This window comes from Castor canadensis, chromosome 2 (assembly GCF_047511655.1).
Source record: "Castor canadensis chromosome 2, mCasCan1.hap1v2, whole genome shotgun sequence".
NCBI lineage: Eukaryota > Metazoa > Chordata > Mammalia > Rodentia > Castoridae > Castor > Castor canadensis.
This window is the reverse complement of record NC_133387.1, coordinates 170,942,502-170,955,904: the sequence shown is the minus strand read 5'-3', so window position 1 is coordinate 170,955,904 and position 13,403 is coordinate 170,942,502. Positions and strand designations below refer to the sequence as shown.

The 13,403-nt window shown below is 42.7% G+C and overlaps 2 protein-coding genes across 4 annotated transcripts in view; one reads left to right on the top strand and one right to left on the bottom strand.

Moving 5' to 3' along the window:
- Window positions 1-3,776: 3,776 nt before the first annotated feature.
- Window positions 3,777-13,059, bottom strand: Rpusd4 (RNA pseudouridine synthase D4). Its single transcript, XM_020182704.2, has 7 exons — window positions 12,841-13,059; window positions 12,331-12,496; window positions 10,911-11,112; window positions 9,169-9,262; window positions 8,950-9,094; window positions 7,702-7,799; window positions 3,777-7,158 (listed from the first exon to the last, which is right to left on the bottom strand). Exons 1-7 carry the CDS (start codon window positions 13,027-13,029, stop codon window positions 6,919-6,921), a joined length of 1,134 nt encoding a protein of 377 aa, XP_020038293.1. The 5' UTR covers window positions 13,030-13,059; the 3' UTR covers window positions 3,777-6,918.
- Window positions 13,060-13,119: 60 nt separating this feature from the next.
- Fam118b (family with sequence similarity 118 member B) overlaps window positions 13,120-13,403 on the top strand; it is a 46,136-nt gene continuing 45,852 nt past the window's right edge. For 2 of the 3 annotated variants that reach the window (XM_020182703.2, XM_020182700.2), the window contains exon 1: window positions 13,120-13,212. The gene's annotated coding sequence lies outside the window, so the exon portion shown is untranslated. The remainder of the gene's footprint in view (window positions 13,213-13,403) is intronic. The other variant, XM_074066405.1, reaches the window with a different exon arrangement.

Genomic DNA, 13,403 nt, shown 5'->3' with positions numbered 1-13,403 from the left:
TAAGCACAGGCAGGCCATGTTTTGTATATCCTGTTAGCCACTTTGGTGAAAAGCAGCCCAGAGAGCCAAGAGGGGCAGGGAGGGAGAGGAGCCTCTATCTGCCTGTCCTGGTTTAAATGGCTCTCCACTGCTCTGACTCCAGGAACCTGGGCACAGCCTCAATACTCCCTCCTGTGTTTGGTCCTGAAGAGAACTGGCAGGTTGCCTCTTTCTTTCTTTTTGTATTAGTGTGTATTAGTTGTTGAATAATAGATTTCATTATGGCTTTTTTCCCCCACTATTAGAGATTAAACCCAAGGTCTTGAACATGCTAGACAAGCAATCTACCACTTGCTCCACACTCCCAGCCTTTTTGTTTGTATTTTGTTTTTGAGATAGGGTCTTACTAAATTTTGCCCAGGCTGGCCTCAAATTTGCAATCTTTCTGTCTCTGCCTTCCAAGTACTCATTGTGATATTTTCATACATGCATGTAGGGAACTTTGATCATATTCAGCACTTCCTCCCCTACTTCTTCTAATAATCCCCCTTCCACTTTTCTGATCTTTTTTTTCCTTTAGATTTCATATATGAGAGAAAACATAATGATACTTGTCTTTCTGAGCCTGGCTAATTTCACTAAACATGATATTTCTAACCCACTATGTTCTTTCACCTTCCAGATCTATCCTGTCATAATTGAAGGGCGGGGACAGCGAGACTGGTGCTCAGGAGAGGTCGCAGAATTAAAAAGGGAAGTGCGTTTTAATTGAAGGGTTTAGAGTGAGCTGGTATGGATTAAGTGACTGTGTTAGTTTTCACTGCTGTGACAAAACACCTGAGAAAAACAACTTGGAAGAGGAAAAGAGGAAAGATTTATTTTATCATGGTTTCAGAGGTTTCAATCCATGGTCACATGGCTCTGTTGTTTCTGGGCCATGATGATGCAGAACTTCTTGGCAGAGGGCATGTGATGGCAGAAATCTACTCCCTTCATGGCAGCTAGGAAGCAGGGAGGGAACAGGCCAGGTACAAAATATACCCTTCAAAGTCCTATCCCCTGTGACCTACTTCCTCTAACTAAGCCCTACCTTCTAATAGCCCATTTGGCTGTGGTCCCATCAATAGATTACTCCAATGATAAACTTAGAGCCCTCTTGATCTCAACAACATCACCAGCTGGGGACCAAGCCTTCAACACAACAGACTTTTTGGAGGATACATCATATCCAAGCCATAACAGTGATTGACTGGGTTGGGGGATGAATGTAAGGGAAGAGAGTAGGGTGATTTCCAGGACTTTGGTTACAGCATTTAGCTAAGGCAGGTAATCAGAGAGGAAGAAGAGGTCTAGAGAGAGGGGATGAGCAGTTTGGGCATGAGGCAAGGGAGCCAATGTGGAGCTCCTAGAAATGACCACAGGCAGATGAAGAGATGAAGAACTCAAGGGGAAATCAAGGTCAAAGATTGGAGTCACTAGCACATAGGCAGAGGTTTCCTAGTTGCCCTAGCTCTGCCACTAGGTCACCTGGAAGAGGGGCAGTATACAAAGATGGACCTCTGCAGGACACCCAGCTCAACCCTTCAAGAAGCCTTGCTAGAAATCAAAGTGAATGAGAAGCCCAGGATGGGAGAGATCCAGTTATCAAATATAAAGACACATGTGATTTGAGAGCCCAGAAAGTGCCTTGTGGGCTTAGGTTGGGTGTGCCCATACTGGGAAAAATCCTAACTGCCCAGGAATTAAGGTGCCCCAGAGGGGGCATTGAGAGAGAAGCCCTCCAGCCTCTTGAGTACAATAAGCACATACCAGAGGCACATACACACATTTCCAGAAGAGCTAAAAACAAAAGCCCCACTTCTGCAAGGAACTGTGATTCCTCATTATAAGCTATTAGTTCTTATTTTAAATTACATGCATGTAGAACTTTGATTTAAAAGAATGTTCAAACCCCACTAATGTTAAAAAAAAAAGAATGACACACCATTTTCTTATACTAATTACATGACTTAATACTAAATCAAATCTTTTAACTGGTTCTAATTGATATTTCAAAATAAGTGAAGTTCATTTTAGGCATGTTCCAAGCTCCTTTCTGTATATCCCTAGCTTTCCAGACCACACCAACCTGAGATACAATTCCTGTTAGGTTATTTGCAATGATTAAAGAGCCTCCGTGTTCAGCAAGATCCACTGCTCAGAAAGCCCAGCCCAGTAAGGGACAGAGACATGTTTAATCCTTTTTTAGACCTAAGGAAACACAGAAAAGGAAGAACTTCATCATCACTTGTCCAGGCCCAACCACATTAATGCCACAAGGCTTCAGGTGCCAGCTTCATCTCTTTCCAGCCAACATCCACAGCCTTGTCTGCCCTATGTTCAGACTAGTGTGCAGGTTACTGCCTGGGTCCTGGAGATTAGTTCCCTAGTTACCTGAGACTTCTCTAAACACCCACTAGGCCATAGATCCTCTTCACCTGTCTGTCAATCAAAGCCAATTATCAATATTTCTAAGTGTTGTATTCTTGTTCCTCTAGCTTAAGAAGCAGTTTACTAGAAATAGGAACAACAACTGCAGCGTACTGACTGAATGCAGTCCATCTTGTATTTGTATGACTTGTTAACAAACCTCTTTTTGTTGTTGTTGCTGGAAAAGGGACTAATGAATCAAAGACAAATTGGGGCAAGAAAAAGGATTTATTTGGAATGCCAGCAAAATGACTTTTCATGTGGCAGGCTATTGCCAATAAAGACCATCTTAACTCAGTGTTAAGTTCAGGAAGGTGGGTAAGGCTTGCTTTAGGAAAGGAGGAATGACTGGAGACTTCTAGACGCTTCTCCAGCAGTCTGGAACTAAATGTGAAACCTGGTGGTTGCTATGCATGTAACCACAAGGTCATGACGTCCCTACTAAGTATTGAAAATATGTTAGTTATTCTTATTTGGGTGTCTGCAGCCTTGAAAGGGGAGGAGAGAAATTAGAAAAGTTTAGGACAAATAAATCTTGGATTAGACATGGACAAACACTTCCTTAAGTGACTAGCATGCCTACATGCAGAGTTGAGCAGAAACTGACGCAAGGGTTAAGGTAGCAAAGAAGACAGATTCAATATGAAAGCAGAGGCCAAACCTTTTCGTCTATTTTATTTGTCCATTGGACACCTTGCAGGCCCAACTGGACAGTCAGTGCTTTTGGCAAAAGCAGCCTTCAAGTCCCTGAAAAATAACATAGGCAATCATCATCATCATCATGCTGCCCATATCAGAAGTGCCATCTACCACACAGCTAGTAGAAAACTAATAATACATTGCTCAGCTGTGTGGCTTCCAAAATTAGTGATTTTTAAAAGTCAACTGAAAGCAAGTGAAGCTAGAGGATTTAGGTTCTCCTTTGGTTATACTGTGAGTGAAGAAAAAAATGGTTTTACATGCTTAAATGATTGAGAAAAATCAAAAGAAAATACTTGGTATCATACAACCGCATTGTGCTGTCCATCAAAATTCATGTTAAAGCCCTAACCCCCTCAAATGAGGACCTTAATGTGGGGTCCTGATCCAATCTGGCTGGTGGTTATGTAAAGAAGAGACACCAGGGATGCATATGTACAGAAAAAAAAATAATAATGTGAGGACCAGCAAATGAACAGCCATTTTCAAGACAAGAAGAAACCAGACCCAGCCATACCCTTCCTTGGACTTCCAGCTTCTGGAACTGGGAGAAATGTGTTGTTTAAGCCACCCATCTGTGGTATTTTGCTATGGCAGCCTGAGATATTAGTGACACATGAAAATTATGATTTTCATATTCCAGAGTCCACTAATAAAATTTTATTTGAACATAGCCTTTGTCATTCAGCTACATATCATCTGTGGTTAATTTTGTGCTACATAGCAGAGTCAAATGGTTGTAACAGAAACCAGGTGACCTACAAAGTCTAAAATATTTGCTACCTGACCCTGTAAGAGAGTATCTGCTGACCCCTACTCTGAGCAAGCTGAGGAACATTCAATTTTGAATGCCAGAATCTTGCTTACTTCTTCAAGTAGCAGCATTTGGCACCCAGTGTGTCTCTTCACTCTGTCCCAGGAGGCTCCAGTCCCAGAGGGATTTGGTACCATCTCTGTGGCTGGTGTCCCATGCCAGATGGCCTGGCTTGATATGCTGACCCTATACCTTTCCTTCCCGGCATATCCACAGCAGCATCCATTCCCATATGATTACCCATAGTAGTCACGACACTAAATCTGGCCCCACACCTGCAACACTTCTGAACACATTGACTGGGGACACCAGGCAATGGTGGCTTCCACTCCACTAATGCTCAGATGACAATTAATTACAAGTGGACTACAGCACCTAATGTTTGATGCTTCTTACAGTGTGCATAAATGTTCTATTAATTTTTAAAGGACATTTCATATTTAAAAGTTAAATATAAAAAACTTATTTTAAAAAATCACATTTTCTATGTTTGACCAAACACATCAGAATATTTTAGCCTATTCTAAAAGTCATATGGCCTGTCTTGCTCCCTTCACTCCCAGTCTCCTACTATACTTAGGGTCACTGTCCAGTCCTTAGGGGAAAAGGAAGAAGCCAGTCCTTTGCTGTGTGTGTGCACATGTGGGGTAGTGGTCAGGGGAAGGTGTCATGATATTGACATTGGCTTCAGAAGTCTAGAAAGGCATCCCTCTAATCTCCAAATGGAGACCTCACATCCCAGGGCAGCTTAAGAATTCTCAAAACACTAACTTTCACTATCTTGACAGCTAGTGGTTCAGCAACCAACATGAAATTCAGCATTGAAGACCTAAAAAGATTGTGAAGAATGGTAGTGTGACATTCATGATAACGCTGAACAGGATTGACAGACAGCAAGTTCTCATCCCAGCTCTGTGGACCAGAGTGGAATATTCCTGTTCTACTTCCTTGTTTGTAAATCATGCAGCTAACCATGTTTTTCCAACTAATGAGAAACTTCTGGAGACGAGTGAACACCCCCAGGTATTTTCAACCTAGTAAATTTCAGTCTGCCAAATTAAAGAATGTACATCCCTATAATGAGGAGACCCAACAGGGTGAGGACATAAATCCTGTATCACCTTTTTTCAGTGTGCCCTAACAAGCCTGCTCCTTCTTTTCTACATTTTCCCATTCAAACTTTCACTTCAATTATCTGCTCTTCAACAGTTCTCCATTCTTGTGGGCATTCCTGTTTTTCTGTCTCCTCGAATCAAAGTTAATTGTCAAAAGTTCCTAAGTGTCATATTCTTTTCCTTTATCTTGAGAAGCATCATTTACTAGAAATAGAAAATACAGCCAATTTATCTAGGCCTTATATAAACAAATCCAGTCACCTCATCTATGCTCTTAAATTCATTATACACAGCAATAGGTAGCAAGAAAACAGAGAGTGGGGTGTAGAAAGTTGTGTTTTCAATACAGAAGTCCCCTCTTATCCATGGGGGTATGTTTCAAGACCTGTTGATGTCTAAAACCATGGATATTATCAAATCCTATATATACATTGTTTTCCCTATACATATACTTATGATTGAGTTTAATTTATAAATCAGGTACAGTAAGAGATTAATAAAAAATACAATTATAACATACTGTATTAAAACTTTTGTGACTGAGATCTCTCACAAAATGTTACTTAAACAAAAACACTGTCATACTGAGACAATTGAGCTGATAATTTGAGATAGTTACCTAAGTGACTGCAGGGTAGGTGGTATATACAGCATGGATACACTGGACAAAGGGATGATTCACATCCCAGGTGTAATGAAACAAGACAGAATGGAGTGCAATTTGAAACATGAATTCATTTCTGGAATTTTTTTTCTCTTTTTTTTGGCAGCACTGGGGTTTGAACTCAGGGCCTCATGCCTACTAGGTAGGTGCTCTTCCCATTTGAGCTACTCCACCAGCCCTACCTGTATTTCTGAAATTTTCCATTTAATATTTTCAGACTGAGGTTGGCAACAGGTAACTGCAACCATGAAATAAGCTGTTCAAAGATTTTTTAAAATGGCAGTACCCTCATAATCACACATTTGTGAGTTGACCAAAGTCATCCCCTAGTCTAGAAAGGGCAAAAATTACATGACTCAGAAATACCAACTACTGATTCAGAACTTTCAAGATGACATCCTTTCCCAATTTTCACATCATTTATTAAACACAGACTGCAAACTAGAAACCTACAGATCAAACTAACCTGTAAATGTGCTTGGATGTGTCTTTCTTATTTAGTTGGCAATATATTGGGAAATTTTACATAAATATCTGGGTTTTCTGATTCTTGGGGGAAGGAAAAAAAAAGGGAAATTCTGTCTCCATGTGGCAGCAATCAACTGGAGGTAACAACTGTTAGACAGTGTGTGTTCCTGCCTTGGTTTGGTTTATTGTCCCCACACTGTCTTGTAACACCCTGCCAGCTTCACTCATTTGTTATCAGCCTGCCATTTATTTGCTTTCCTTGCTTATTAAATACCCTACTCCAACTTCATCCTAAACATCTCTCTTCACAGGTCTCATAATCCAGGATTATGCAATCCCTGGATTCCATGTGTGTTTAACCATTATGTTCTTGCCAAGAACCTTCCTGATAGCTCAAGAGCCTTGCTGTTGGGTGAAAATAGTTCCTGTCCACAGATTCTGTCCTTAGTTCTCCTTTTCTGAGTACTGCCCCAATCTGCCTGGTCCCAGACTCTTCCATCTTGACAAAAAGACCATATGGCAGGGATACTTCCAGTAGGCTTTTCCACAGTGTAGCTAAACTCCCAATAAACAGAATTTATTCTCCATTGAAAGTCCAGAAGCAGCTGAACTTCTTCAACTCATTCCACATGGCTCTTGTGGAGTCTGTCCAAGTGAGACGTTAGTTCCATGAAATGAAAGAGTTCAGTGACCAAACTGCCCAACAGTTTTCACTGTGCTCCCAGATGCCCAGCTTCACTGTCTCTGCTTTGATCCTGATTTGGCATTTCTAAACCCAGACGGTGCAGGGAATGCACAAAGAAGCGAGGAAGCTTGCAGACCAAATGGAGTTCCTCCTTCCCGGACCCCAGAGCTGGCAGGATCAGCTGCCGGGCATGAAGGTGAAGGGGAATGTGACGGGCCTTTGACTGCTGCAGTCCCAGCTTCTTCAGCATGCCAAGAGGGAGCGTCTACACAAAGCAAAGACAAAGACAAAGTTATTGGTCCCCCTTGACCAGCATGCAGGGCCAGAGGACTTCCACTTACAGGGAGCCAACACTAACCCCTGGAAGACCCACTAATGGAGAGCCTGCATCAGGGGCAAACCTAGGAAGGGTTTAGAACAGGTGAGAGAAGTACAACCGGACCAAAGAAGCTCTTACTGGCTAATGCTCTGGCCTTCCAAGAGAATGAGCTATAGAACAGCCTCGAAGGGTTTAAAAGACCCCACCACGGCTCTTCAAAGTAGCATGGTTTCAGAAAGACTCCTCCTATAGCCCACAGCTTCCCAACAAAATGTGAGACTAAAACAAAGCAGTAAGGTTTGTTTGACCTACAGCTTCATGAGGATAGTAACTAACTGCTTCTGAATTCTCTAAAAGCTAGATAACTTTTATCTGAGGACAATCAATACCTCTTTGTGGTGAGTCCCTTCAGGGTTTTAGCAAAAGGAAAGCATAGCTTCTCTCCCTTATTCTGTTAAACAGCTTATTAGGTTAAACCAGTATTGTTACCTGTGGGGCCAACCTATTCCAGTCTGAATACTTGTGATCACCAAGGATTGGGCAGTCTAATCCAAAAGACAAGTGAACTCGAAGTTGATGCTTTATTCCTTGACAGAGAGAGAATATATGAGGAGCTACAGAAACAACGCCACTGTTGGCATCTGATTAAAATCATATTAAATCAAAGCACAGTAAACAGGCAAAACCCCAACTTTAAGAAGGAATGAAAAAAATGTAGGGGTCAGGATGTAGCTTAGGGGAGAGTGCACTCCTAGCATGTGCCAGGCTTTGGGTTCAATCCCCAGCACCACATGCACACAAAAATAATAACATAATAAGCTATACACTATGCAGTAACAGCTAGCTTAGGAAATAACCATCATAAATACTCTAGACTTTAGGTAACCACTATCATGAATTTGGTGTCTATCATTACCCTAACTTTAAAAAATAATTTTCTTACATAATGATTAAATAGTATTATTTCGTACATTTTTATTCGTAATAAAATATACATAAAAATTTCACTTTAACTATTTTTAAAGATACAATTCAATGGCATTAGGTACAACCATCAATAACATTCATCTCTAGAATTTTCCCAAACTAAAACTCTGTACTCATCGGACAATGACTCCCCATTACTTCCCTCTTAATCTCCCTATTTCAAGCTTTTGGCAAGCACCATTCTATGTTCCATCCCTATACACTCGATTACTCTGGGTACATAAATATAAGCAGAATCATACAGCATCTGTCCTTTGTGTCTGGCTTATCTTACTTAGCATAATGTCCTCAAGGTTTATCCAAGCATGCATCAGAATTTCCTCTTAATTCTTTTGTATGTATACATCACATTTTGTTTCTCCATTCATCCCTCAATGGACATTTGATTTGTCTCCACTTTTTGGCTATTGTGGCTAATGCTGCAATGAACATGGTTGTGTAAGTATCTGCCTTGAATTCTTCTGGGTACATACCCAGAAGAACTGCTGGATCATATGCTAGTTTAAATTTTTGAGAACCTGCTCTGTACATTTTTAAAATGAAGGTATTCAAACTATATTTTTCTGATCCCCATAATCATCTCTCTGAAGCCCACAGCCTCAGATCAGAACCAGAAGCACACAGTCACACAAATCACCTGCACCCTCAGCCCACCCATACTAACAGTGGCTCAGAACAAGGGCAGAGTCCAGCACGGGGCCCTGGTCAAAATGAGGTAACTATCTTGCTGTGGATTAGGGGCACCCTCACCAGTAATAGGCTGTAGCTCCATGAGGGCAGAGGAGAAAGTGCTGCTAAGCACCTGGTACTGAGTTACTGCAACATGGGCATTCCGGCTGGCCCGTACTTTCACCATTTTTCCGTTGTCCATACGGTAGCTTGGGGACAGTGTCATCTGAAGTCAAAGAAATCAAGACATGATTTGCAAGGAAGATGCAAAACTCATGCCTCAGGAGGCAGCTTACCCACCTTGTGATGTAGCTGTTGGCCCTGCACCTCCTTCTCAGTGATGGGGATATCCACGACTCCTGCTGAGGGCACTGGGACACGCACAGTGATGGCCCTAGGGGTGACACAGATCACTGCTTTAGCCACAGAAGCCAAAGAGCTCCTGGGATTTGGCTGCTCAGAGGATCTCACACCAGACTGTCTGTGCTAACACAGACATTTCTTATGCTGTCTGTGGTGTGATGAGAAGGGCCCATCAACAAAAGAGATTTGGCATGAGTTACTGAGTTGCGATTGTGGTTCCTGTCACTTCTCTGGGCACAGTTCCTTCCTGTTTTACCTATGTGCCAAAAAAGGGTTGGTAGAGTGGCTCAAGTGGTAGAGTGCCTGCCTAGCAAGCATGAGGCTCTGAATTCAAACCCCAGTACTGGAAAAAACAAACAAACAAAAAATCTGAATATCAAACCATATTATCCTAATTTTCTTTTTTACTACACATATCCATTTTTAAAGGTTGGAACAAGACTATGTTATCAACATATTTTTTCTAAATATCATACAATTCGCATTATGACTTTAGTAGTAAAAGAAATAGGCTTATAAGAAGAGGATCATGGCCGGGCACCAGTGGCTCACGCCTGTAATCCTAACTACTCAGGAGGCAGAGATCAGGAGGATTGACATTTGAAGCCAGTTTGGGCAAACAGTTCTCAAGACCCTATTTTGAAAATGCCCATCACAAAAAAGGGTTGGTGGAGTGGCTCAAGCAGTAAGAGTGCCTGCCTGACAAGCCTGAGGCTCTGAGTTCAAACTCTAGTTCTGCCAAGAAGAAGATAATCATGTTGAACCCTCTAATTGTAGTCTCTTACTATAGTGGTTCTTAAATTTAATTATATATCCTATTATGGAGGGTTTTTTGTTGTTTTGGTTTGGTTTTTTGGTGCTAGGGACCAAACCCTGGGCCTTAGACATGTTATGCAAGTCCTCTACCACTGAGCTATACCATTATGTGCATTTGTGGAGCCTTTTAAAAAGATAGATGCCGGGGCTGGGGACATAGCTCAGGGGAACATCACTTGTTTGGGTTCAAGTCTTACAGGGAAGTACACATTCATGGAGAGAGGATTGGCGGGGGAGGAGGATGAGACAACAAACTGATCAAACAGATTACAATTGTTGCTACCTCAAGGGAAAGGACTAGAATGGCAGGGTAGGTGGATACTCCAGGTTTATTTTTATTGCATTATCTTTATTGTTTGGCTCTTTTAGCACAGGAATGAAATCATATATATATATATATATATATATATATATATATATTTTTTTTTTTTTTTTTTTTTTTTTTTGGCGGCACTGGGGTTTGAACTCAGGACCTCACACCTGCTAGGCAGGTGCTCTTAACTGCTTGAGGCACTCCACCAGCCTTTTCTTGTGATGGGTTTTTTCAAGATTATTTTCTCTGAGCTGACTTCGAACTGTGATCATCCTGAGTAGCTAGGATTACAGGTGTAAGCCACCAGCATCCGGAAAAATTACATATTTCTTGTAAAATTAATTTTGGTAATTCTGATGTACAACCATAGTTAAGAACCACAACTTTATCAGACTCTTAATATTCTAAGCACCAACACTATTTCATATCTCTTTATATCCTCACAGGCCCCAGTGCAGTGCTAGTAACAGTTCCTGCTGAAAGACGGATTAACAAATTAAAGAGATGCCCCTATTTATACCATCTCTACTGGCATCAAGGGGCCTCATACCAGTACTTCTTTGCCACCTGACGGGTTCTAAACAACTCTTGGACTTGATGTGCCACTTCCTTCTCCCAAGCCAACACCATTACGCCTGTGGTTTCCTTGTCCAGCCGGTGGCAGAGATGCAAGGGCTCTGCCTTGTGGCCATGAAGCATCTTTGCCAGGATGGGCAGTACATCACTGATACAGAGCTGGACCCCAGGGCCACCTAAGAAGGGAAAAGCCAGAGGTTGGAGAGTTTTCACCAAAGAACTCTTCTTGGGAAAAAAGTCCTTACTGCATAAGCTATCAGTGTTTTCTGGAGTTGTGCTATTAAAATGTGGCAAGGACTAACAATATCAGTATACTCGAGATCTTGTTGCTGGAAATCAACCCCAGGTCCCAATCCAAATTAAGTCAGAATGTGCATTTTAACAAGCTGCCCGAGACTCATAAGCAATTAAGGTTTAAGAAACATTGTCCTAGAGCACAAGGCTTCCTCCTTAGACATACTGATGTCCTCATAAGGCATTCCAGAACAGTGGTTAGAAGGATGGGTGTTGAGACTAGACATTCTTGAGTTCTACTCTACTTTCCTAACTAGTCATTTGACTTCAGATAGATTATCATTCCAACTTTGTTTTTGCATCTACAAGATGTAAATATCTGGAAAATAATCTCACTGGGGACTAGAGCAAGAAGTGAAAATCAAGAGGAAAAAAAATCATGCAAAGCACTTGACAGTCAATGCCTGTTTTAATTCTTGGTCTTTATGCACAACCTTCTCCATAGCTCCCCAAAAGGAAGAACTAAAATATTTATTCTAGCTTAACTATTTTCACAAATACATTCTTTTCTATCAATCTTTTTTGACCTCAGCTGTCCTTATCACTACATTCAACATTTATTCAATGACATGTGAATGTTCATTAAGCTGTAGACACTAGATTTTTGTCAGGTGTAATCCAACACACACACATCTCTTTCTCTCTCTCTCTCATATACTATTTCCTTTTTCTCAGTTTGCTTTTTCTTTTTTTATGAAATGGGGTCTTTCTGTTGCCCAGACTAGGCTAGAATTCCTGATCCTCCTGCCTCAGCCTTTCGACCTGGAATTACAGGCACACCCACTACACTCACCAATAGTTTTTGTTTCTCAATTTTGATGGAAAATAACCTGAAGACAAACAGTGCAGCCTTTGTATTTCTCTAGAGCAATTCCTGTGGTGGTCTGTACACAGCACATTCCAGGACTCAGTGCTGTCAGATGTCTAGGACTGGAGACTAGACACTTAAGTCTGTGTCCTAGGTAGTCCCTGACATAGGCTAATACTCTACAAAGGTTTAATTTGAATGTAAGTCTGCCTCACACAAAATGATTCAGAGTGCCCCTAGGTGAAGCAGAAAGCAGCGGCAGGTCCCTTTTCCTTGCCCACCTGGTTCTTACCATGGACAGGGAGACCATAGGGCTTATTGATGACCACAAGGTCCTTGTCTTGGTGGAGAATCCCTCGGCTCAGTGCCTTAGCTAGCACGTTGGGATGAACTCGCTGCAGCTGCTGTGTGAATCGCGCTAGTTCTTGCACTCGTCGCTGAATAGGGTTTGTGGGCTCCTAGGAAGACAGAAGGGGTGTTGGAAATGTTTGATGAGGAAGTAGTGGGGAAATACTAGGGAAAGGACTTCAATAAGATCTGGAGGAGAATTGTAGCGGGCGACGACTCTTATCTTATGCTCATGACAGCATGCATAACCGCTCGGTGGTTAGGTCTGGCTTAGCCTGGCAGTAGCAAGACCGAGTCCACAAGAAAGTACCGTCCCCCTACTGACCTCTCCCCCGCCCCACCCCCCGGGTCTCCTGGTTCTCACACCTAAGGCGCCAACTCCTATCACACATCCCCCGCCAGGGAAACCAGTAAGCGCACTGCCTTCTGGGAGTTGTGGTCCTTTGACACTCACCGGCAGCTTCTTCGACTTTTGTTCGCGTTTCTGGGCTCGGAGCTTCTCCGCTAATTGCTGGGCATCCAGGGGCTTAGAGGCAGCAGCGGTGGAACAAAATGGCTTTGGGACAAGAGTGAAAAAGTACCCCCAAAGACTACCGGTACCCCGGACCCAGAGGCCAGGCGCTCTACAGCTGGAAGCCGCCATCTTGCCAAGGGAGGAGCGAGCCAAGACCACGTGGAGAAGTGACGTGAGGGCGGGGCCAGTGGGCGGGCTCTGTGGGTTTCGTGGGGAGGCGGGAGTTTGCGAGTCACGTGGGCCATGCGCACTTAGTGCGGCTGCGCCGGCCGGTAGCTGCAGCTGGAAGTGGTGGCGTTTGGAGGAGACGTGGTGAGTGTGTGAGGAAGCCGGGCTGGGACTGGGAAATACCGGTGCCTCAACGTTTTCCGCGTTACTAAGGTTTCCGTTCTTGGAGAGCAGTTCCCTTAGAAGCTTTTTTCCTTTTGCGGTGCGACCCCACTCAAAAATACCTCCCCGCCCCCGCGCCTTCTTTGAAGCGCAGCCCTATAGACGCTCGCCCC